General features: G+C 35.7%; 1 protein-coding gene across 6 annotated transcripts in view; it reads right to left on the bottom strand.

Moving 5' to 3' along the window:
- Positions 1 to 2,065: 2,065 nt before the first annotated feature.
- ITPRID2 (ITPR interacting domain containing 2) overlaps positions 2,066 to 26,647 on the bottom strand; it is a 39,122-nt gene continuing 14,540 nt past the window's right edge. For 2 of the 6 annotated variants that reach the window (XM_047722345.1, XM_047722349.1), the window contains 10 exons: positions 23,915 to 23,987; positions 19,320 to 19,408; positions 16,745 to 17,956; positions 13,690 to 13,767; positions 13,483 to 13,610; positions 12,690 to 12,840; positions 11,586 to 11,651; positions 10,421 to 10,885; positions 4,029 to 4,146; positions 2,066 to 3,225 (listed from right to left, as the gene is read on the bottom strand). In XM_047722345.1, coding sequence (XP_047578301.1) covers positions 4,042 to 4,146; positions 10,421 to 10,885; positions 11,586 to 11,651; positions 12,690 to 12,840; positions 13,483 to 13,610; positions 13,690 to 13,767; positions 16,745 to 17,956; positions 19,320 to 19,408; positions 23,915 to 23,987 — 2,367 coding nt within the window. In that variant the 3' untranslated portion in view covers positions 2,066 to 3,225; positions 4,029 to 4,041. The remainder of the gene's footprint in view (positions 3,226 to 4,028; positions 4,147 to 10,420; positions 10,886 to 11,585; positions 11,652 to 12,689; positions 12,841 to 13,482; positions 13,611 to 13,689; positions 13,768 to 16,744; positions 17,957 to 19,319; positions 19,409 to 23,914; positions 23,988 to 26,647) is intronic. The other 4 variants (XM_047722347.1, XM_047722350.1, XM_047722346.1 and 1 more) reach the window with 3 other exon arrangements.

The following is a 26,647-nucleotide window of genomic DNA, read 5'->3' as shown; positions in this document are numbered from 1 at the left end:
GGGCCAGATATAACAGTAATAAATAAATTTTAAAAACATTAATTAGATATGACAACTTTATTTAGAATGCAGCCAGGATAAGTGCTAATTCAATGATTCAACATTTATAAAAGATTCTAATAATAATCAATCATTCTATAACTTAGTACAACTTAGATCCTCAGCTTTAATTATAAGATAGAATATTTCTTCTTCCCACTTCTTGGAAGCTATCAATTCTTCCTTCCCAGGAGAGGAAAACAGAAAAAAGGAGAACTTATGTTTGGTTTTATATTATTCTTCCACAAGCACCACACTCCCATGTGGACAAGTGAGGAGCATGGGCAGTCACTATCTCCTCAGGAATCCCCCAAACAGACTTTTTCCTTACATTATTTTATCTGTACTTTACTGCATCTTTATTGCCCTCTAAAGAAGTTGAAGTGTATTGTAAACCTAAAACTGCCCTAAAAACATTGTTTTTTTCAGAAAGTCAAAGATGGCCAGCTGAGCAAACAGTCTTAACTGATGTAATGCATATTTTAAATGTTACTGAAATTCAGTTGAACATTCATAGAGGAACAATTATGTACTCAAGTCTGAGGACCTGCCCAGTTTTGTCCATGGTATATCATTCACGGTGACTCCCAAATTCCAAACCACCATTTTGAGATTCTTTTTCTTCTATGCCTTCTTTCTTCAGGCTTTTAGCACATGTGCAAGCTACAGACAGCTTGGTTTCTTTTTTCTTTTTTTTCTTTTAACAAGCAGTCTCACCTAGAGACCATTTTTTTTTTTAAGATTTTATTTATTTATTTGACAGAGAGATCACAAATAGGCAGAGAGGCAGGCAGATAGAGAGGGGGAAGCAGGCTCCCCGCCGAGCAGAAAGCCCGATGCAGGGCTCGATCCCAGGACCCTGAGATCATGACCCGAGCCAAAGGCAGAAACCCAACCCACTGAGTCACGCAGGCACCCCAACAGCTTGGTTTCTTAAAAACAGTTCTTCATCATGCACATAGGAACTCAAATTCAATTTATACATTCTGAATAACCTTTACTAACATTCTTGATTATTTGAACCCATCCTTTCCACTTCCCATTTTTTAAGACTTTTAAGACTCTCTCAAATTCTTTTTATGATTCTTCTTTATATTTTTTCGTTTGGCACTTGGAAACTTACCCATATAAAAAAAGATACCTTGCTCTTTCTCACATTCATTTCTACATGGCAGGAGCTAGCATGGTGGCTTTTAAACACAAAGGTTTAAAACGGAGAGAAGGATGGGGCACCTGGGTGGCTCAGTGGGTTAAAGCCTCTGCCTTCAGCTCGGGTCGTGATCCCAGGGTCCTGGGATCGAGCCCCGTATCAGGCTCTCTGCTCAGTGGGGAGCCTGCTTCCTCCTCTCTCTCTCTCTCTCTGCCTGCCTCTCCACCTACTTGTGATCTCTCTCTCTGTCAAATAAATAAAATCTTAAAAAAAAAAAAAAAACAAAAAAACGGAGAGAAGGATGAAACTCTAATAGTGAAGGTTCACTAAATTTTATTTCATGTATATACTAGAGAAATGATCTGTCCATTAGCTTAGTGTACTACTACAACTCTTTTATCTCTAATTTTGACCATCAAACTCTGGGTATCTTGTATTGTCAGAAATGAACTGTAAGTGGCTAAAAAGCTGAACAGTTAAAATCATCGATGCCTCTATTATGTTTAATATGGGGTAGCTGGTTTATATGTATCATTACTATTATTAGAATCAACTAAGTTGAATACTTTGACCAGAGAATAAAATAATACTTTAATGTCTGTTCTTTAATAGTACATTTTAAATGAAAGTTTTATTTGGCTTCAGATGATAATCATTAGGACCACAAAACTAGATGAGACCAAGAGCAATATAAGCTCTTTCTCCAGGGTGGTCTGGTCTTAACTGTATTTTTCAAAGCATCATAGAAGCCTCTTCAGAAAAAGAAAATATCAGCCTATTAGGTTATAGCCAATTCTTTTGGACCTTATTTGTTACTCATCAAATCTAATCCAAATTGTTCACATTGTTGTTGAAGAAAAGAAACTATTAAAAAGATGTTAGGCAAAATAAATACTTTATTGTTTTATTTTTAGAAATCAGCCTTTGTGTGATAATTCAAACATTTATAAACATTTTAGATATTCTTTCAAAGAATATTGTTAACATCTCAACCACTTTTGATTAAAATTTCACACAAAGAAATATAATAAGAGTTGAAAATTATAAATGCTAAGGGAATAATTCTAATAAATTTGGTTGTTACTTTACATATTTATTTAATACATACAAAACCAAATAGGAAACCACCTTCCTTTTTATTTTTTTCCCAAAAAAACAAACAGTTCTCACTGGTTAAAACTAAATTAAAACCATCTATTATGAGGAGAACAAATCTAAAATACCTCCATTTTGAAAAACAAAACCAGCTTATTCATTTCAATCCATTCAAGTCAGAAGTCCCATTATTTTGGCAGTACTCTACTACTTAGTCTAGAAGAAGAAGAAACATCTCCTTATAATATAAGAAGTCTGGACAATGCAAAAAGTAATAGTGTTTAATATAATGCATGTTTCCAAAAGAAAAATACTACATAAGCTATAATAAAATTACATTTATCTTGGTAAAGTAACAATGCTTACAGTGTAAGAACATTAAGTAGTTGTAGGTAACCTCATACAATTCTATCCTACTGCTATTAGTAACCTCCTCAAGAATTAAGAGCAAATTTTACAACAGAAAATTTTTTCTCCTTGGAAGTGACATTAATTAACAGCAGTGGAGGGAAAATCATTGGTTGCTTCAAGCTCTCAAAAAAATGAATCAGTTATTGCACAGTAAATACCTCATAGAGGTCAGTGTTTTAAGAAGCCAGTCTGAAGAAATATGTTATTTATAAGTTGTTTAAGTCTGGAAGTTTTCAAGTTTTAAAATTAATTCTACATAGGGAATCAATTGGAAAATATTGACATACAAATAAATATTAGGCTTTTCAAATGGCTACAGTTTTGGTAGTTAGAAAAGAAATGAAGTCAGCAAAGTGCCTATGTTTCTATGTACGTTTTTAAAAAAGATATGCATAGAAGAAATAAACATTGTACACTGTATACAGTAGCCCAGTCCAGCAGCAAGTATCTTCTGAAGCACAAATAACATCTCTACCAGTGTATATCATTGATAACTCCAACATCTCACAGCCAAAAGGATCCATGCCAACCTTCAAAAGAGAAATGAGCATTAAACATCATTCAAATATTTGTGTTAAAAGTTCTTTAAAATAGGAGGATGAGACTCTTCTCTAAATACACACGCACGCACACACACATACACACACACACAAATGTGCATTGTGTGTGTGTATATATAAATAACATCCTTCTTTATAAATTATGCCATGATTAGATATGGACCTATGGAATACTTTATTTTTTAAAGATTTTCTTTATTTGAGAAGAGGGGAGATAGAGAGAGAGCAAGTGAGAACACAAGAGTGGGGGGAGGGAGAAGCAAACCCCCTGATGGGCAGGGAGCCAGAAGCAGGGCTTGATCCCAGGACGCCATGATCATCACCTGAGCCAAAGGCAGACACTTAATTGACTTGAGCCACCCAGGTGCCCTGGGATACTTTTCTTTAAAATACAAAAAGATAATAATAATTTGTGATTACTTCTCAATCTTGGTCCAAAAGTTATACATCTGAAAAACCATTATAACCAATGGTATCAAAATAATGCTTAATTTTGCAAGTTCTGATTTCTTCAATTCCAGTATTTATTTACTATGATGAAATTTCAGGAAAATAACACACTATCAATAATCACCTGGAGGTAAATATTATGAGATTTGACCTACTTACACTTCCAATGGGGCTGTGTGAATTTTTCACACTGCAGGATCACCTATTATATATATTCTAAAAATTAAAAATGAGCCAGAGAAACAGTCCTGGGGACTAAGAAAGCATTAAACACTAAGTAGTTATTTATATTTAGCAAAGCAAAAAATTTCAGAAAAGTTTACCTATTAATTCCATTTAATGACTATCTTGCTTAGAATTAGATGCTTTACTTGAAGATACTGCTGCCAAAAGTCCACTTACAATTTCCCGTCTGATTTCGCCAACAATAGACTCTTTAATCTAAAATGGAAAAAGAGAAAAATAAGAATTTAACAATATGACTATAATCTACTTTTCCTGTTTTCAGAAAAACAAAAACAACATTTAATTCCTACAATCAACTAAGCCATAGAGAAACACTCATGTAAACCTTCATGAAATATAGAGAGGTAGTGAGGAATCATGTCCATCTATCCTCAAACCTAGATTAGTGTGTGATCTGGCATAACTCAGATAATTCTATTATAAAATAATACCACAATTCTTATGTTGAGAACATTAAAAATGTTATTTATAGATTAAAAAACTCCATTTGCTTCATGACACAAAGGAACCCAGAACTAATTAAATGTTAGATTCAGTTTTATGTTTTTTTATTAATGTCTAATTTCGTATGGTCATCAACAGTATACTTAGTGTTGTCATTGTTAAGAAATCTCATTAGTGTCAAACTAATATGTTGGTATATTGCCTGTTTACACCAATTGAAAACAAAGTATCTAAAGAAGTTATATATTGTTCGAAGCTAACATACACATTTTAAGTGGAAAGAAAAAATGATAATTTAGTACAATTTATTTTAAAACATGAAAAACATCCTCTAAACCACCACAAACTCTAAAGAAATAAATTTTTCTTTAGTTGTATGGTAGAAGTTTGTCACCTGTCTGAAAATTTTGCTTCAGATAAGGATATACAATCTTATTTTATTGTTGGAAAAGGCAAACAGACGTAGGGGCAACAATAATTCCATCAAGATTTTCTCTTCCAGATGCCCAGACACTATGCATGCCTATCCATGCCTTTTTCTCTCTAATAATACAACATCACCTCCAAATAGCTCTTTGTGAAGGCTTTAAATGTGGATTTCCTGAAATAAACTGATAATGTCTTCCCAAATTAGAACTTGAGACACTTCAACCAGCTTTTAAAAATTCTACATTTCCACAGTTTCCTGTCAGCCTGATCTATTTCCTAAAATGTTCCTAAGTACATCCTGAACACATCTCAATTGAAGTCTTTCCAAAAATGGCTTTGTATTAATCTGTCACGCAAAACCGTACAAAATACATAGATTTATACAGAAGTATTCACAGAAACAAATGCTCCTTAGCTACCAACCATCTGTTTTGGAATAATTTAAATCAATACAAACTTCTCCTTTTCTCTTCTACCAATATTTCTAAACTTTAAACATCAGGAAAAGTGTTTGGCTTTCATAGTACTTCACGCTTATTTTTAAATGAATATGTGTTGGATACAAATATTATGAAAAACCAGAACCTCTTAGCCACAATGTATTATAAGCACAAATACAATATGTTGAATCAGAACTTTTGCAAACCTGTATTTACAGAGGACAAGAAGTAGTCTTCCCAGTCCTGTTATTGCATGCAGTATGGCAATTTTAGTAACTTTCATCATTCTTTATCATTCAAAAAATAAAACAGAGGCCAAAAAGTATTCTCTACAAACCAAAAATGTGTGCCAACACTTTTTGAGGGTACAGACATTACTGGAAGCATAAAAAAAAGTCTGGCCAAGGAGGATGTTGTAATGTAGAAGGGCACAAAATGAATATTGTTTCATAAAATATTAAGAGGAAATATAATGTATTAACTCACTAAAACATAAGAACAGAGAATGAGAGATCTGTATAGGCTACAAGAGGAAAAAATAAAAACTTCTCAGAGAATGACAGACCTTAAAATAGTATAGGTCATGAAAAATAATGGCAACTTCAGGTCACACTGTGGAGAGAAAACTGCAGCAAGAGCACCTCGGAGGAGAGGGGAACAAGGAGTGTCACTAACAGATGGTTCCCACCAGGGAGCAGGAGCTTGGATTAGGAAGGGTGAGGTCAAAGGGGGAGTGTTGTGCTGTGAGCTAGTTCAGGGAGACAACTGGGCCTCACTTATCAATGTACCCTGGCATAAAGTAAGTGCTCAATAAATGTCTGAACGCATTGCGTTTATGAGAAAGAGAAAAGCAATACAGAGTGAAGGCAGGAGGAGGGAGAGAGACACAATATCTGAGACAGAAGGTAGAAAAGTAAAGGATTATAGACAGACTAGCACTGAAAACAATAAAATGCCTTTAATAATTAAATGAAGGAATACATGTATGGACAAATAAATTAGCTCCCAAGTCTCACAGGCTACAGGATTAGGAGTAAGAAAATTCTATTGGGATGGATGGGAAAACTGCCCTTACGAGCACAATTTCCAAAACGTGGTATAGCTGAACACAGACTTGAGTGAGATTAAGAAAAGAATGCTCACAGGCAAGAGAAGCAGATCGTTGCAAGTGTGAAGTGTGGTGTGACAGGCACAGCCTGGGTGATGACTTTGTGGCAGCCATCAGATCAAGTGACGACTGATCGAAACTGTAGTAAGAACACAAACAAGCTGAGTATTTACCAAAATACATGTTTAATGCATGTCAGATGGCCTGTAATAAAGATACTAAAAGGCATGAACCAAGCCTAGGAAATTCATCAAACCAAAAAGTACTCTCTAAAGAGAAAAGCAATCTATGTTTATTCTTTGATGTTTAATTTTGTTGATTTGCTTCTATGGCACACGCTCACTTACTAGATTTTTTTTAAGGTTTTTTTTTTTTTTTTTAACTTTTTAAATAATTGTAAACAGTTTCAGGCCACTGATTACATACATTGCAGACCACCTGGGCAAATTTTAAGAGTGTAATTTTTTCCCACTGCAACATATACAATCTGTGCAAAAGTGTGTTACCTTCAATATGACAAAAGCTTTGTTATTGAATGAGTATATTAAACATTTCTCTGAAAGAGAAAACACTTCTTTGAAAAGAAGCTCTTTCTCCTTCAGAAGAACTCTACTGTATTAACACATTATAATGAGAGCATACTTTTTCAAAACTTCACATATGGTGAAATGGTGAAAACAAAAACCTGACAGACATCATTGTTTTCATGCATCCAAGAGTGCAGTAAAAAACATCCCTGAACGTGTCTGCCAAACATGCTTAATCTTTACCTGCAAAACATTCAAATGGCTTAAATCCTGCCATCCTGAGGAGTAGCTTTTGTTAATGGGTGTCAGGGGCACAGAATTTACTAGAAAGGTAGAGTCTAATTTAATTTTCTTGGTAGCTGATACTAGCTTTAACTAAGCTACTCAGTACCATGGGTATTTAAAACAAAAAGATTATGGATTTGAAATGAATGGCATTAAGACTAATATGAATTTAATACTTTTTGTCAACGAAGTTTAACAGAACACCCTTATAACTGAGCTAAGATATTATCAACACATTTTGTTAAATTATAAATGGCATTGGACTAACTTATCTAATAGTGTATACTTTCTAAGTTCTTCAAAATAGTTTATTTTCTTAAGTACATCAAAATTCCTTTTAACACCTTGTGTTATTTATATAATTTTGCTTGTTAAGTCCTTATCTGTAAATGGCAAAAGGGTAAATGTTCAGCCCAACTTCCTCCAAACTATGCCAAATGTTGAATTAGGGAGTTTCTAATGAACAGGTTTAGTTACAAATTCTGAAAATTTCCTCGGACATTTGCCCTGCATGTCAGTTTAAATGTCTTCAAAATTATAAAATCTTTCTTATTTTATGGGAGGTTCTTTTTTTTTTTTTTAATTTTATTTATTTATTTGACAGACAGAGATCACAAGTAGGCAGAGAGGCAGGCAGAGAGAGAAAGAGGGAAGCTCTCTGAGCAGAGAGCCTGATGCAGGGCTCAAACCCAGGACCCCGAGATCATGACCTGAGCCAAAAGGCAGAGGCTTAACCTACTGAGCCACCCAGGCACCCCTTTATGGGAGGTTCTACCCAAATGATCAAATACTTCTCTAGGACCAAGAAACAACTGTCTTTTCTATATGTTATGTTCTATCAGCCAAAGAATCAAAATGTCTTGGTCCTTTTTGGAGTTTTACTCCTCAAAAATTACTCACAACACACATCAGGCGACTTATTAACAACTTTAAAAATGAGGACTCAACTGTGCATTAGGGAATATTTATGCCAAACAAGCGAAATTAAGTCAAGTTTTCAAGGAAAGCTTTCAAACTAAAGCAAGCTAAAGGGAACAAAAATATCACATTTCTAGGGGAAGAAAATGTACCTTAAAACTTACTTCTTCATATAAAACTTACCTCTTGATATATATATAGTGTGGAGAAAAATAATTACTTAATTTCATACAATTACTTTTTGAAATGAAACATATAAATAAAAATGGATTCTAAACATTTGCACCTAACTGAGCAAGATGGATTAGAGAGCCTGCTACACATTAGCCAGCTCCATATAATCAACTTAGAAAAAATACATTTGTAGAACAAATAAATTACAGAATTTAAGACCTTTTAAACTTTGAGCTGGTAATTCAAGTCATGAAAAGAAATTATAAACATACAGTCTCTTCTGCTATAATGCTGGTTTTGAAAATGTAAATTTGTCTCAACATGATTCAAATATTAGGAAACAACCTGAGTATAATATAAATTTCACGTCTGCTTATGTGCAGTTTCATCTGTAAGAAATATTGGGTGAATGCAGATAACTGCATTCAGCTGAACGTAGGAACATAGTACACGAAATACACATACATTAAATATCTACCAGCTACCTCAGTTCAATGTGTCATGAGCCACACCTACTCACATCTGATATTAAAACTTTCTGCTGGATTTCATCTTACTCTCCTCTGCTACCTTGCAATACCTCACAAGCTGCAACTCTTCCAAAGCCCAGTTCCACAAGCAAATTTCAGGTATTTTTCAAGGTCAAATACCATATTTATTGCAGTATTTATGTATTTCTTAGCCATTTAACATGTATAAAATTGTGTTATTTTTGTTAGGTTTCTATCCTCTTTTAAATATGTCACTTAAAAGTTTAGGTTATGCTTCTAATCCTATTTTCCCCAGAAGCTCTGTGGTTTTAACTGCACCAATGTGCAAAGCACAACAATTTTTAGGAGTGCATATATATCATACCATAGTAAAACTGACTGTATTTATTTTTACTGTACTTCTCAAGCTACTATTATGCAGCTATGAATAATGGTACCTCATACACATGAACTAATCTCTGGACTCAGAGGATCAATGGCCCATTTGAGAGAAGATTCTGGTCTGCTGCCACCATTCTTGACCTATAACCACTACAAATTTGTTCATATGTTACTCACAAATTAATTTTAAAAATACCTTAGGTTCAATTGCTTAGGTTAAATTTATTAGAAATATGCAAATTAAAAATAGGGAGCCACTGACCCTAATTTCTCTGGCCCATTTTGCCCTTTTCCATTTCTAAATGCTTGAATACATTATACTACATGTTTTTCTGTGTAATTTTATTATTTCCTGAATTAGTCTTATTTACATTTCTACTAGTCTTTTAAGCTTAAGGATTTCATGTATTATATGTATTTTTTTATCCGTTACAGAGCAACATACTCAAAAAGACTCTTAAGAAGTTTTTTTGGTTTTTTGGTTTTTTTTTTTAATGTATAGGGTTATCCCCCTTTTTGACCAATGGAAAGATCCTTTCTCATCATGGGTTTTAGTATCACTGGGAAAGAACTATGGATAAATATGGTTCTTCCTCAGTTACTTTTAAGAAAACAGATTGAAAAAAATATATTCAACATGTGCAAGTTTTATCCTGTGTACTCTATTACATTTTGTACCCGGACATACTGTGATTTGGGAAGAAAAGGAAAAAATTAAAAGCCATCAAAAATTTTGATCTGTGCTCTCACTATTTTCATATGATATATATATGTCATATATATATTATTCCTTCTTATTGCCTGATCCTAGTGTCCAAAACAGCTATTTTACTAATTTTCTCAATTAGCTTTTGACCTGTGACTACTAGTCTTCCTAATTTTTGCACTCCTTTTGGCAACCTAGAACTATGGTTAAATGCTTCAGGTTTACACATTGCTATTACCCAGGGTAAATCTTCTTTTCTTTCTGTATTTCTATCCTTGAACAATTCATGTATCTTCCATGTATCTCTACCACCCATTAAGCCAAATGGATCAAATTCTTTATACTTATTATTTCACACTGGAGTATAAAATTTGCAGAAATGCCATTAGAAACATATCTTAATAGATATGAGCTAGATCAATGGGAAAGTTCTCTGAAAATTTAATTTAAAAGCTCTCTGAAAATTACTGAACACAGTGAATCAAAGGAATATCTTATAAATAACGTCCAAATAAAACCTCCTCCAACAAGTACTGCCAAATAAATTAAGCATAGATTTTACTCACCTCCCGTATGACTTGCTGCAACTCATCTTGCTCCACATTTTTATGCATTTCCCCAGCAGCTGGCATTAATGGGATTTTTCCATTGCCTTCTTCCACTTCAGATTTAGGTCCTACAGCTTCCAAGGCTTCTTCGGCAGCTCCAACTTCCTCAGAACTTTCCACATCTGGTGGTGTCTGCACAGAGCCTGTTCTAGAAGGAGCAGTGGGTGTTAGGGCCACTGATGCTCGGAATACTTTCTTGCTTGGTACCAGATGGGTCTTAGGTTTGCCCACTGAGTCACCAGAAGGTACTCCACTTCTTCTATTAGCATGAGACGGACCAGAACATACAGAAGATGACTCTGATGTTGCTTGGGAGAAAACGGATTCTGAGCTTTCTCCAGGAGGAATTTCAAATCCCACTTCACCAAGTCCCATGCCCAATTCAGACTTCAGATAGGATTGTTCCCGCATCAGTTCAGTAACCTGGAAGTCAGAAAAATTGTAATTCTTCTCTCTTTAAATTAAGACTGATAGTTAGAAGAAGATTAAAATTCTAGTTGTGATTACTGCTAAAAATCACTTAGCTTGTAAAGACATGATTCTAATTCATCTAGTAACTACTTAATTTTATTTGCAAAAACATAGGAAAATGTAAATTCGTGATGAGACAAAGCCATAAAATACATAACTAGACTATATGGTTGGATGAAATTTTACTTGTTAATTAATGCATAGGTTTCCAAATTTCTTGCTAAGGAATAGTAACTAGTAAAAAGAAAAATAGCTAATCATAATGCTTTGGCATCCAGATGAATCAGTTTCTTTAAAACATAACAAAAATCAGACTTTTGTTCAAAAAGTAGTCATCCTACAACTCCAACTACCTGAAGGACCTGGAAACACTATGAAAGCATATTTTCTCTGTAGCATAAATTAAATACTTTTTATAATCCATTACCTCCTTTACACCATGAAGATAAATCACCGTTGCAAATAACTGGCTTTCTAATGGACTAAGATGGCAAAAGAGTTTCAGAAGTGCCAAACTCACTTCCAATCAATTAGTTATCATCAAATTCTGTATTTAAAAACAAAAACATTTCATCTACACTGGGAAAATAGTGTGTTTATGAAATGTTATTATCATTCCCTTCCCCAGTGATTTGAAAGGAGAGAGGCTTACTGGTTCCATTACATTCAATGGAGAAGGGCATGACAAGTTATCAGCGCTTCTACTGCCACACATTCCCTGGAAAAATAAGAACAATATATATGTATGTATGTATAAATTACTTCTTCAAAATGTAAATGTTTCGCAACAAATGAATGAATTATTGCCCTGAAACATTCTTTTATGTCATGAAGGTCGCTCTCAACTGTCTCAGGATCCTATAAAATGTGTTAATTCTGACTGAATTAACACATTCATAGATGTTCTGATTCTCTGCTGTCACCAATATGCATTTCTAAAAATAATGGATTGAAACCGTTTATGGAAAAAGATATTCACCAATGATAAGTGATAATCTTATTCTACGCTACACATATATATGTGTAATACACATTCTTATTCTACTGATTCTACTCCATACGGTGCACATATATATGTGTGTACAGAGTTACCTATTGTTAACAAAATCAAGTATGTGGTTCAAGTAACAGCAAAGTTCATTATTTCAACATTTCAAAACAATGTATTTCACGACTGCAAAGATTACAGCAATAATAATCAACTGCCGAAATTTAAATTTCACTCAAAGAAACACTGTAAGTTTGAAAAGTGATACAAAACAAAGAGAAAGTATTTATTCTTTTGGCTGTATACATGTTTTCTGCCTTTAAAAAAGATCTCATTTGATTCCTTAAAAAATTAAAGACTTGCAAAGAATCCAAAATAAAGGAAAAACTTAAAAAGTTATTTATTCAAAGGCAAGAAGGGGAAAAAAGACTGAGTGAAATAGATATTTATGTTCTTGGCAGTTAGTTACAGGCAGGGATTAAAATCTAAATTAGTCACATTTAAAACTCCAGAAAATTATGTATTGCTCCTTAATCTTTATTAAAAGATGATTAACATTTTTCAGTATATTTCTAAATATATTAAATATTTAAGAAAAGAATTACAACTTGCACATTCAACTGATCTGTGGGAGTTTCCTTAAACATTGTGCTTGCCTCAATGCCATTAAAATAAGTGTTTTAAAATTAAGGCATTGGTCCTAAATTATGTGGAACATGATACATAAGTCCTAAGTGAAACCCGCAGACAAGCCCCAAGGCACCATACCATAAGCGCTGAGGAGCGGAAGGGAGAAGGCATGCGCACGGCGCGGAACTGCTCCTCGAGGGCCAGCAGGCGCTCCTCCAGCTGCAGTTCCAGGTCCTGAAGTTCCATGCGGACCGAGTTTCTCAAACTCTGAAGCTGATCAACTTCATACCTATCAGTGTGATGACAGGCACAATGTTGAAAAGAGCAGTTTGGACATTCACATTCACCACTCTCTCACAAACCATTAGAAAGTATTGAGATAGGGAGTTGGGGGAGATTGGAAGGGGAGGTGAACAATGAGAGACTATGGACTCTGAAAAACAATCTGAAAGGTTTGAAGAGGGGGGGAGGGTGAGAGGTTGGGGGAACCAGGTGGTGGGTATTAGAGAGGGCACGGATTGCATGGAGCACTGGGTGTGGTACAAAAACAATGAATACTGTTATGCTGAAAATAAATTTTTAAAAAATGATTAAAAAAAAAAAAAAAGGAAGTATTGAGATGGCCAGTTCTAAAAATTAGCGTGACAGCAACTGCCACAGGTGTGACCAGTAGGACAAATGGTCTTTCTTCCTCTACCCTGTATCTCAAATATTCCAAACTAAAAACACATTACAACCTCTGTCTTCCTTAATATACTGAAAGCAATTTAATTAGTAAAACACTATGCCTAATTTTATTTACAGTGATTCACAAAATAAAAGGTACATAGCACCAGACATAAAACCAAGCAAAAAAAAAAAAAAAAAGGTGAAAATTCTTCTTTGGAATGAAAAATATTTTGAGTTAGATTAAGACAAAATGAACTTTTACCTTTCCTCCTCAGTCATATGATGATAAACCATAGTTTGCTGACGCAGCATTGCCAACTCTAAATCCATCATTTGCGTTCTAAATAAATTCAGACTCCGCCTCATTACCTGGAGCTCCTGAAAAGTATTCTAAAATACAACATGACAAAATTATACTTCTAAATCATATAAATTACTTTGTACCACAAAGATCTAAATAAGAACTCACTTCATATAGAGGTAGAACAGATGATTTCTGAGTACTATATGGAGCAGCAACAAGATCAGGTCCTCTCGTCATAGGGTTCTATTAAAAAAAGTGAAAGTAGGATTACAAATCAATGTTAAAGTGGTTATTTCCAAATAACCTAAGGTGTTAAAAAGGTGATTTGGGGCCTACATATTTTTGATTTGATATGGGGCCTACATCTCTTTGAGGGAAAGAAAAAAAAAAAAAAAGCAGCAACAACCACCACCACCAAAAAATGCCACTTCATTTTGTAAGCAGGAACCTAATCAGTCCCCAGTGCCACCTGATTACTCCTATCTGATTACTCCTATTTGGAACAAAGAACAGGCAAAGAAACATGTATCATTTAAATCTATTTAAATCTATGTCTTACAGGATTTCCCTCTTGCCTTGAGGAAATAGAAAACAAAAACGAAACTCAAAAATGTAGAAGTGATAGCAAATTCTGAGATTACAGGGAATTACTGAGTTGGCTGGAGAAAGTAGTAAGCAGTCATCACACTTATTCGTAGACATTTAAGCATCTACTATATCTCACTATTTTAGAGTGAAGAAAAAAGACAAAAGGAAGACAAAAGGCATTCCCAGCCTCCAAGTGTTCTCACAGTGTAAGAAGAAAAAAAAAAAAAAAAAAAAGAAGTGAGAAAAAACTTACAATGTTGGGGGTGGGGGAGAGGAGTGCTATGACAGAACAAACAAAAATCTAGATTGGGTGAGTAAATGATCCCGGCACCGGCTGACACCTGAGCTGAGCCTTAACAGTAAACAGCACTTGGTTGTGCAACGAAAGGCAAGGGCGGGGCATTCTAGGTTCAAAACCAAAACCAAAAATAAAAACAGTGGTATTTGTGAAAACAGACACCTTGGAATGCACACCTATTTGGAAGCCCGCATGCAGTCCAACACTGCTGGCCAGCACACACACAACGGATTAGACTGGAGAGATAAGCAGAGACCAAAGCCTCCGTCTCCTGGGCGGAGTGAGGGGTGGTAAGAAGATTAATTAGCTGAGTTTCTGATAGGACATCCAAGAGGAGATGACCACATGCAGAGCAGAGTAACAAGCTGCTCTAGAAAGGTGCTCCATTAGGGTGTAGGCCGACAGAGCCCTGTTTCACATAATTAACAGCTTAAAGTTGGCTCTCTCACTCACAGATAAAACTAAGATTTATAAGGAGGAAGAATACCCACATTCTAGTTAGACCGGAAATCATTAGGAGACAGTTGTCATGAGGATAAAATCTATATTAAAAGAAGGTGTACTTGGGGCACCTGTGTGGCTCAATGAGTTAAATGTCAGGCTCTTGGTTTCAGCTTAGGTCGTGATCTCAGGGGCCTGAGATCAAGCCCCACACTGGGCTCCATGCTCCAGAGTCCGCTTGAGATTCTTTCCTCCTCCTTCCTCCTCCCTCCCCTTCTGCCACCCTCCTCATGCACTCTCTCTCTCTCTCTCTCTGAAAAATAAGTAAATAAAATATTTAAAAGAAGGTATCTTTACTACATAACTTAAGAAGCTGCAACTTAAGGTGCCTGGGTGGCTCAATCAGTTAAGTGTCTGCCTTCCGCTCAGGTCGTGATCCGAAGGTCCTGGGATCAAGCCCCTCATCAGGCTCCCTGCTCAATAGGGAGCCTGCTTCTCCTTCTCCCTTGGGCCCTTACCTCCACTCATGCTCTTTCTCTCTGAAGTAAATAAAAATCTCAGAGAAAAAAAATTGCGACTTTTGGAGAGCCTGGGTGGCTCAGTCGGTTAAGAGTTGGACTTTTGATTTTGGCTCAGATTGTGATCTCACGGTCGTAAGATCGAGCCCTGCATCAGGCTCTGTGCTGTGTGGAGCCTGCCTATTATTATCTCTCCACTTCTTCTGCCCTCTCTTCCCTCCCTAAAATAAAATTAAACAAATAAATAAGTATATACTCCTCTCCCTCTTTTTTTTTTTTTTAAGATTTTATTTATTCATTTGACAGAGAGAGATCACAGTAGGCAGAGAGGCAGGCAGTAAGAGAGAGGGAAGCAGGCTCCCCGCTGAGCAGAGAGCCCGATGTGGGGCTCAATCCCAGGACTCTGAGATCATGACCGGAGCCGAAGGCAGAGGCTTTAACCCATTGAGCCACTAGGGCGCCCCTCCTCTCCCTCTCTTAAAAAAAAAAAAAAAGTTGCAACTTTCATTTTTACTTTCCTAGTGTTTTCCTATTTTGTCATCATAAGAGATCTATTACATATATTCTAAGCCTGACTCCTAGCTAAACACTGGGATCATTACATTACATTGTCATTTCCATTTCTTCAACTGTCTAAACACAAGTAGCTTGGAGAGAAATTTAGAAAGGAAATGTGAAATGCAAACCTAAAGACAATTTAGTTATTTTCAAAGCTTTTTTGGGGAATTATTTCCAGCCTACTTAACATATCTGAGAGTAATAATTTTAAAAATGACAAGACACAAAGACTATTTTTATTCAAATTCACACTTTACCTGATTTTTTCTTTTCTGGGGTAGTTCCAGTCTCTGAAACCAGTGGAAGCAGACTCATTCTGTGCCAGGAGACCCAGCACCAGAAGTCAGGAGATGGAGGGAAAAGTTTAGTCAGAGAGCTATGAGCAGAACCAGGAGAACGCACTGCGACACAGAAGCCGAGGGGAGGGAAGCTTAGAAAGGAAAGAAGCGGTAAACACAGTCAAATGGCAGAGAAAAGATGAGAAAGTATTTGAGAGTGAAGATTTTTTAATAATAGGGACAACCTGACTAAGAAAAAGACCACGGAGAAGAGGCTAAAGAAGGGAGGCTACCCAATGAGCAAAATCTCTTCCCTAGAAGGGAGATTATGAACAGAGAAATCAACCTTGTTCAGGACTAATTACAGCTTCTCCCTTGATACAGGAGGGCAGAGTATAGGAGGAGGGCAGGTACACGTAAGTTTGGGCATATAAGAAAATGAAGCTGAAGTGGATCTTGCCTCACGGGACCTAGCTTCTCAGTGAATTAAGAGGTGCTCAAATCAATGAAAGAAAAAAAAAGGTATTTTTTTCTCATACCTGTGAAAGATTCTGCAGTGAGTTTCTAATATCATGCAATACTCTTCGCAACTGCATCTCGATGGCAGAAGGAGGGTTCACGGAGCACGCTCGGTAAGGGTAGGCAGCATGTCTATGTGAGTTAGGACACCCAAAAGGGGCACTGAAGGCACTACAGGTGGTGCCTGTTATGTTGGGAACACTGTGAGTGCTCAGAGTTCTCATGTGTTCACACAGGGGCCTGTCCTGCCACTCAGAGTGGACAGAGTGAAGAGAACAGGTGGACTGAGATACAGGTGCTGGAGCATACAGTGAACAGGTAGGAGTCCTTCGATGATGGCATTCCGCTGACCTGTTCACCTCGCTCTGAGGGGCTTCTTCTTTCTTCACGGATGACGGAGAGATGAAAATAGTGGATTTAACTGAAGACGGACCATCATGTTCAATCACCTCTTTCCCTAATTCCTGTTCCTCTTCAGGTGTGTACTTATAGGTGAAGGAAGGTGGACTGCATCTGGTTTCCTTTCCTGGGGACAACCGGACATTGACAGAGGATACAACTCTTACTGGGCTCAATAAGGTGGTTGGTAAAGACTGAGACCTTCTTAGAGGATAGCCAGCTTTTGCATATAAGTACCTCTGTTTCAAGAGATCTTTTGATTTTATCAAGCTACGTCCTACTCTTTGGTGAGACAGACTGCAAACCTTCATTTGAGCTCTTTGCAAAGCTGTATTAACTCTGTCCACAGAAGATGGAGGCCCAGTTGTGTTTTCAGAGCTCTTCTCACTGCATCTAGCTTCAATAGAAGCCAGTGATTTCAGAATATGGTGTGTGGTATAGTGAGCAAATTCGTATTCACTGCTTTTATCCACATCACTTTCAGCACTTGCTTCCCTCAGCAGGTCCACTGGCTGTGCTGGAAACCAATCCTCTCTCATTTCACTAATTTCAGTAATGTGACCTCCTGTGCTGCACATGGATTGTGTGTTTCCTACATTCTCCACAGTCTCGCTTTGGGGGAAGTCCTGGCTATCTGACCTTTTCTTCTCAGCAGCTATTGCTGCCTTCTCTCTTCCCTTTTGAAGAGGGATGAGCGACTCCTCCTCTGATTCATTAAAATAAGGCTGGTCTTGCGCTGTTGGTGTGACAAGGTCTTCACCAAATGATGTGACTGTTGTCTCACTGTCACAACTATCAGCGCTACTCCCCATGGCTTGCAAAGACTCAGGAACCTGTGAAAGGAAAACAGGTAGGAAGATGGATAATTCAAATAAGTATCATTAACAAAAAAACCAAACTGATGTGATGCTTCTGTATTTTCACAATCTCCCACCTCAGTTAGGTACTACTAAAAACTGTTTTTCACTGACTCTAATTGGCAACCCCTCCACTTTCCCACAAAGATTATTCCAGAATTTTACTATTTTCCTTAGCTCCCCTTTTCAAGCACCCATTTCCTTTTCTTCCAAGATATGACACTGAATCACTGAGATGGACAAATGTTTCTTAATTTTTTTCCCCAACACCTACAAAAGTTCCCATACCTCTCCCCAATCATTCCTTCCTTTCTGTTCTGAAAGAAAACTATCCTTTTTTTCAAAGTTAATCCTCCAGTCTGTGCATCCAATCACATCCTCCCCAGGACTAGTATCACTTCACAATTTCATCCCAGATTTTTCGGCATCAGACTGTCCTATTAGAGCTCTCTCCCTTGGCCAGACAACTTCCCTGAGTCATTCTCATATGAGAAAGACACAAAGACCTATCATCTTTATTTGAAAAAGGAGTCAACATTCGTATCTCCTCTTATCATTGATTTTATCTCCATTCATGCTTCTCCTCATTTACTCCCTCAGAACCACTCACTCAACCACTCACTTTCCAAAAAGCCAAATTCTTATCTTGCTCATGTCCACAGATTCCCTTTAAAGAAAAGGCTCTTCAACTTCCAGTTCTTCTGCTCACTGGATTATTCTTTCTGAGTCTCTTTCTCCTGTCCATATATCCCAGTACTAGGTTCCTAGAGTCTCTTTTGGGTCATGTTTTTCTCCTACTCCACCTTTCTTTAAAATTTGGTTATAGATATTTTAAACACTTTCAAGATACTTCTATACCTTTGCATACAAGGTTTCCATATACTATACACAAATTATAAACTCTTTAAGGATAAAGATGTGCCTATTGTGTGAGTTATCTAATACACTCTAGCATCAAAGTCATATAATATTCAGCAAGCTATGTAACATAGTTACTGTTATTAAATAAAACAATTATGGTAAAATACGGAAACAATTATGAGAAAACAGAAGAAAAATACCAAACAGAATAATGATCAAAATAACCTCTGTTTACTGAAAGCCCAAAAATAAAGGAGAAGCTCTCTTTATTTCTAAATGTTCAGTCAGAGAGAGATGTATAATTAGTGAAAACTAAAACTTGTAGTCAAATGCTTGGATAACATCCACATCCTGGCATTTTTTATTCTGTCATTTGAAAAATAAAGATTAGACAGATGAGGTTTCAAAATATATAATTACTGAAAAATCACATAAATATAAAGTTAATCACAGTGCCTACTACAATAGAAATTTTTACCTGAAGATGATTAAGGGACAGGCAGTCTGTCGAATCTTCAGCAAAACCACTGCTATCAGAATGCTGACTTGCAGTACGTAATAGATGATCTACCGAAAGAAATGTATTTAGGCAAAACTGCTAAATATGACTGCTAAATCTGACAAGAAAATATTACAGATATATGATTCCTAACAGGTACATATATTGGTTCCTTCTTAGAAAAATATGCATCCTTATACAAGATATGGCTTCAAAGCACAGGAGGTTAACTCCAATTCATCCCAAAACAGAATCAGATCTATCAAAAATTCTCAGCATTTAGTTGCTAATTAAGTTCTAGTGTTAATGTATTTTGATAAATCCAATTAATCTCTTATCTTTGGAGGACAACTGGCTGAAATGAAGAATCATGTTAAAAAATAGAAATCCCGGGGCACCTGGGTGGCTCAGTGGGTTAAGGCCTCTGCCTTCGGCTCAGGTCATGATCCCAGGGTCCTGGGATCGAGCCCCACATGGGGCTCTCAGCTCAGCGGAGAGCCTGCTTCCCCCTCTCTCTCTGCCTTCCTCTCTGCCTACTTGTGATCTCTCTGTCAAATAAATAAATAAATAAATAAATCTTAAAAAAAAAGAGTCTCTCCCTCTGCCCTTCCCCCTGTTCTCTCTCTCTAAAAAAAAAAAAAAAAAATAGAGATCCCAAAGTAAACCATTTCCATTAGTAGATATGTAAAGTATTTAGCAGATGAAATTAGAAGTTTAAATGTAGTGTGTAGAAAGTTCGGTTATTTTCCTAATAAGAAAATGAGACTATAACTAAGGTGCCAATAAATTAAATAATTTGCATGCCAGAGTACTTAAATGTTTCTGATACTTCAAATGATGCAAACATTTTAAAGTCATGATAATCAATGATTTCCTAACAATTGCATGAAATTCAAATACATTCAACTAGTACATAATACTGTTTATTTTATTTAAAAAACCATCTGGTTTTTGGCCTGAAAACTCAAATTCCTGGTTAGGATAACCTAAAAAAACTTTATAAAGTAAAAAGGCCAACCAGGCACAGCAAGAATGATCACATGCCCATCCACACTGTAAATAGAGGAGGACTTTACAGCTATTACATTTCCTAGGAAAGAAGCTTCATGAGAAGGTCAAGTTCTGTAAACCTTCAAAAGCACCAAGCTAAATAAAGTTGTTTACCAAATCCACATTCAAGATTTGAATGATAGAACCCGATAATACGTTTGAATAAAATCCAAAATCAATTAAAATTCACTGGACTTTGAAAAATATCCCACTGTAGCCTCAGGTCCAATGTAGAGCATCACAGAATAGCATAATTTTTTTCATTATAATTCAGAATAATTCTGTAGTATTGTTTTTAAGTTAACAAAACTGCATAATGAGATATAAGAAACTAATCCATACCTTAGATAAGTCTAGGTAAACTGGAACAATTGTGAAATGGAACTGAAATAAGCTGTTACCATGGGTACTAATTATGCATTATATCAACTGAGAGAATGATTAACATCTTACATCAGAGCAGTTATCACCATAATTACATGTTTGCATGACTTTTTTTTTTTAGACTATGAGTCTTTTTTTAGACTATGAAGACAGAAACCTCATTTACTCTATTTTGTATCCTAGTACCTAGAACAATTGAACAATAAAAATGTTTGCTGAATAATCAATGAGAACTTTCCCCTTAAAGCAACAATAAAATTAAACAGTGGCTTAAATGATTTAGAAGTGAAACTGGCTATCTGGTTGGGCAAAGGGCAACTGTTGGAGGGCCTGGGGAAGCCGGAGTGACCAACACCACTCAAGGTTCTCTCTGCTGAGATCTGCTTTATCTGTAGCAGTGTACACTCTGTGTGAGTTCGCCTCTGTGGTTAGCCTTGAGTTCACACACACTAGGTCAGATTGTAGACTATTCGGGCTTCAGAGCAGGTGTTGGGCAGTGGAAAGAACAAGGAGGCCTGGTTCAAGTTCCTACTTTATCACAATAAGCAGTAACTTCTCTCCTCCACAAAACAGAATAATTCTTCTATCTCTCACAGGGTTACTTGAGGAACTAAATAGGGTATACGTGAAACTATTCTGTAAACTATAAATCACAATCTATGTTCTTTAGTCCACATTTCACAAAAAAACATGTATCTCCACAGAAAAAGGTGGAATTAAAAATGGTCAGACTGGGGCACCTGGGTGGCTCAGTGGGTTAAAGTCTCTGCCTTTGGCTCAGGTCATGATCCCAGGGTCCTGGGATCAAGCCCCACATGGGGCTCTCTGCTTGGCAGGGAGCCTGCTTCCCTGTCTCTCTCTCTGCCTGCCTCTCTGCCTACTTGTGATCTCTGTCTGTCAAATAAATAAAATCTTAAAAAAAAAAAAAGTCAGACCTCTGTGATAGCTGAAAAGATTAAATATTATTTCTAATTAAAAACCAGGAAGTTAGAGCAAAACATTAAAGTGAGAACAAAACCAAACCTAGAATTTGTATTTATCTAATATCATAAAGACACAAACAGAACACTTATATACTCTATATAGGATTAAAGAAAATTTGTACATCCTGAATAAGGAAAATGTTTGATTGCTCTCAATATAGCTTACTGAATGTCAATTGTGACAAAAGTTGAGTCACTAAACCTCTCTAGGCTTCAGAATTTTTTTTTTTTTAAAGAAATAGAACAGGGGTAGGGGGGGTGGGATGCAGTACAGAGGGAGAGGGAGAGAGAATCTTAAGCAGGCTCCATACCCAGCTTAGAGTTCAATATGGGGCTCAATCTCACCACCCTGAGATCATGACCTGAGCTGAAATCAAGAGTCAGATGCTTAACTGACGGAGCCACCCAGGCACCCATAGGCTTCAGTACTAAATCCCAGGACTGGGTATGAGATTAAGATTACTGTAACTTCAAAAGTCCTAGGACTAAAAAGTGCAAAGTATTTTTATGCATGTAATATATTCATTTTTATTAAGCTTGTGAAATGCATACTTTATTAGTGATTCTGATTCTGTAATTATAACCTAAGATACTTTCATTATCACATTATCAAAATTTGATAGGCTATATTCAAAAATGATGAAAACACTATATTGTTCCCTCTCCCTCTCATGCATGTACAAAACCACTGTACTCTTGATTTATAAAAATGTGATTCATAAAAATGTCAACATTTTTACTTGTACCACCAGAAATAAGAGATCTCTTCTTATTGGTTAGAGGGAGAAACTCAGATGTGAATACAAACCATGTTCTGTCTTTCTACCACAAGGACCTTGATCTTGAAAGATCCTGAAGTACTTACACATACTGTTTTTAATCCCCTTTTTTGATACAGGGCAAGCTATTTTTTCCAACATATTCCATGTCAACCTAACTAAAGGAAAAATTTCTTGATGGCTCTGAACCATGCCTTATAGCTCAGAAACACATGCATATATTTATGGACTTAAAAGGGGGAGGAAAATTAAACAGGAAAAGTTCTTTTTGTGTCTGACCAGAACTATAGTGACCTATCTTGTTTCTTAGTACCACAATGCAATACAACAAAAACTATATGCAAATTGTCTCTTACAAAGTCATTTTAGAGATCAGAAGAGAATAAACATGCAATTTCCTATTCTAGGAACATACATATGAATCCTAGTTTAAAAAAAAAAACCAGGGTGGTTCAGCATGTGTAAGCTTTAAAAATAAACAGTCCTACCTTCAGTGGTCACTTTAACTTCCTTACTTCTCTCTCCTTTTCTCTAAATCTCAAATGCTTTGTGACTTTAAACATCAGACATGTTTTTCTTATTGCAAATTAAAAGTGAAAGAAATGGATTCAAAGGTTTTGGTCAATAATTAATAATTCAAGAGAAGAACAGTATCTAGCGCCACTCACCTTTGATCCATAGTTTGAATTTAACTTAACTAGCTTTAACCAGTACTGAGAGATTGGTATTTTTTGCTAGAGGCATATTCATGTATATACTTAGGAGACTATGTTTAAATAATGAAAAGCAGAGATGGATAATACAAGTGTGTATTCTGGGGTACCTGGATGGCTCAGTCAGTTAAGCATCCGACTACTGATTTCGGTTCAGATCACGATCTCAGGGTTGAGATCAGGCCTGCCTCGGATTCCGCACCAGGCATGGAGCCTGCTGAAGATTCTCTCTCTCTCTCTCTCTCTCTCTCCTTCTGCCCCTCCCCACCTCACTTGCACAGGCATGCCCCCAAAAATAAATAAATAAAATCCTTAAAATAAAAAATACAAATATGTATTTCAATCATAACCACGTAAAAAGTAGGCCTCTATCTGTTGCTCTATCACTTCCCATCCAGCCCATATACAGAGCTAAACAATAATTAAGAGTACAAAGAATGGCATTTCAGGATAGGCAAACTAAAATTATATTATATGAACACAAAAGTCTTCAAAAGGGTACAAAAAAATTCTATAACCAAAGTATAATTGAGAATGCATTCCTGTGTTCTTAACCTTCATTTTACACTTACAGGTACTCAAACACTGATAGATAAACCCCTTTCCCAAATCAATTAATGACACTGGTCATGGGTTTGGGAACTAGTGGATATTAGTCTACTTACCTCTTTTTGACTTTGTGAGACCTAGCTGGTAAGCAGCTGGAATGTGAGGAGCTTCTCCCTCTGTACTTTGAACCTAAAGAATGGTTTTAAGTAGTTAAAACTTTAAAAAGCTATAGCAAAGAAAAATATTTCTTGATATTAAATAAATCAGCATAAATAAAGTAGGAACCAAAGCTTTATATTTAAAAAATGCAAAGCATCTTATCTCAAAATTGTGAGAATGCCCCATATCTTTATTTTATGACCTATTTTCCAGTTAACAATAGGACTAAAATTTGTAGCTAGCAATGAGAAGTGAATGCATGTATAAAAACTACTTCATTTTTCAGAAAAGCTGCTATTAAATGAAAAATAGACCCCTAAGAAAAAATTCTATAAATATTAAAATTCCAAATGTAAGGCCAATCCCAGGATAAATGTCAGGACTTTGCAGGAGATCACGACTGATACACAATTGAGGCAATTACAAGTCTTGCATCTTTAAAAAATAGTGTGTCATGCTCCCATTACAAAATTTTATAAAACCCCAAAAATTTTGAGTATCTCAAAAACCATACTTGTATAAAGACTGCTTTGTCCTAACATAAGAGGTCTTTAAAGATCTAACTTGGGAGCTGCAAATAGAAAACATGTTTCGTCACAGAACTAAAATGTTGAAAGATCTTAACCATAAATCCTCCCTGAAACCTATATTCAGAGAAGTTATCAAACACAAAAAAGTTATTTTTTTATGATATTCCCCCCTCACACACCTGCACAACTACATACTTCAGGAATTTTCAGATTCTTTATTCACCACACCCATCCCATTCCCCAAATACTCTAATATAACTAACTCTATATTGAGATTAAACATTTGGGGAGGGAGAGACACTAATACCTAACACTGCTCAGTAATGATTAGTACTTAAAATAACAAACAGCATCCTAGAAAAGTAGGCAAACTAGCCAAACAGGGTTTTCAACCTTGAACAAATGAGAAAGCAAATTAGCAAACAGGTTTTAGGTAGAACCCTGGTAGTTTTGAGCTATGAATCCATCCATGAATAAGAAATATCCCACAGGAATGACAGTGGAATGACAAACATGAAAAAAATCTCAAAGGTTAAAGATATTATTACCTAATTTAAAAACTGCTCTGATTTGTGGTTCTTTGTTCTATACAGTTTTGCGAATCCAAGATTTATGAATCTTTGGAGAACTAAAACACACTGGTCATTTAAAATCACCACCTATAAATTATTATATAAAATAGTTTCTACCCTCTTTGTTATTACTGAAAAATTATATATATATTTTTCAAAGCAGAAGACATAAATTCAACAGGAAAACCATTGTTATGCGTGCAAGGAAACAAAATGCATTTTCTTTTTATATTCGACGAAAAGGCTATTATTAGTTTTTATTTAGGGCTACCATACTTCAAAGAGTTTTCTGTTAAAGGAAGAATCAAACAGACTAAAGTAGTATAACAGAAATCAAATGCCTCTTTAATTATACTCTAGGAATCTCTGTTTAGGCAGGGCATTATGACACCAAACTATACTTTCTAATATTTAAATGTAGAATTATCATATATTCCACTCCTTAGATTTATAAAATTAGTCACAAAATAACATGACTTTAATGAATATATATCTTCAATATACTATCTTTCAAGATGCTACTCTATGGCAAAACAAAACAAAAATAAACTATAAAAACTACAAATTCTATAGTTAGTTCAAAGAAAAGGACCCTTAAAGAAAAGCTGAGAGGATCGTATTTTACTAATAAAATTACTAATGTCAGGATTCTTCTTCCCACTTAATAAAATCATTAATCACTTGTTGAAGACCGAAAATGAAACGACATGCTAGTGGTAACAGTTAAATTTCATAGCTTAGTATGTGTTATTACTGGTCACAGTTGTGCGAAGGAAAGCAGTCAAATTGGAGTCGGAGTACAGCACAGAAAATTATGAAGCAAATAAAACCTGGATTTATTTATGTGGCAGGATACTCAACAGTTTCAAATCCTCAATTCTCATCACTTGCTACAGATTGCCTTTCATTACATTAACTCTAGCTAAATATTGATAACTAAATTGAGTAATGTAAAACAGGTGTGCAACTACACAATTTTCTTTGCTCTCTGGGTAAGTTTGAAATTTTCCATAATAAAAATTAACAACAACAACAACAAAACCCAAAACAAACAAACAAAAAAAACCCACCACCCTAAACCAAATGAAAAATCGCTTGGTCTCAGTGTTTTGAAATTTAAAACTGTATGAAAATAGCTTTAAAGTAACCCTATATTTGCATTATTTCATTTTTAAAAACGTTTTAACAAAACATTTATTAAAACTGTATCTTTGTGAATCAATGTCCTGCTACCACAGCAGGCACCTACTTTGGTCGGTTTTTTTTTTTTTTTAACATGTCACATTTATCCTAATACACATTTTCCAGGCACAAAACTATTGTGCGGTGTTCTATAAAGCAGCAATACATGGAATGTTCTAACTCAAATAACCCTTCTTCTAAAGTTTAAAGAGATATGTATAGCAGTTTTTTAAAAAAAGAAAATCAAAACTGGAGTTTTAGAAATTCTAATTTTTAAGGACATCTCAAAAAATTCAAATGAAAGCATTATTCCTCTAAGGAAGTAGTATGGGGCTGTACACTAAATGACTTGAGTTCTTGTCCAGTGTCTTACACTGTCAGCCAGCCTGACCTTTACCAAGTGGTA

This window comes from Lutra lutra, chromosome 3 (genome assembly GCF_902655055.1).
Source record: "Lutra lutra chromosome 3, mLutLut1.2, whole genome shotgun sequence".
NCBI lineage: Eukaryota > Metazoa > Chordata > Mammalia > Carnivora > Mustelidae > Lutra > Lutra lutra.
This window is presented reverse-complemented; position numbering and strand designations above follow the sequence as displayed.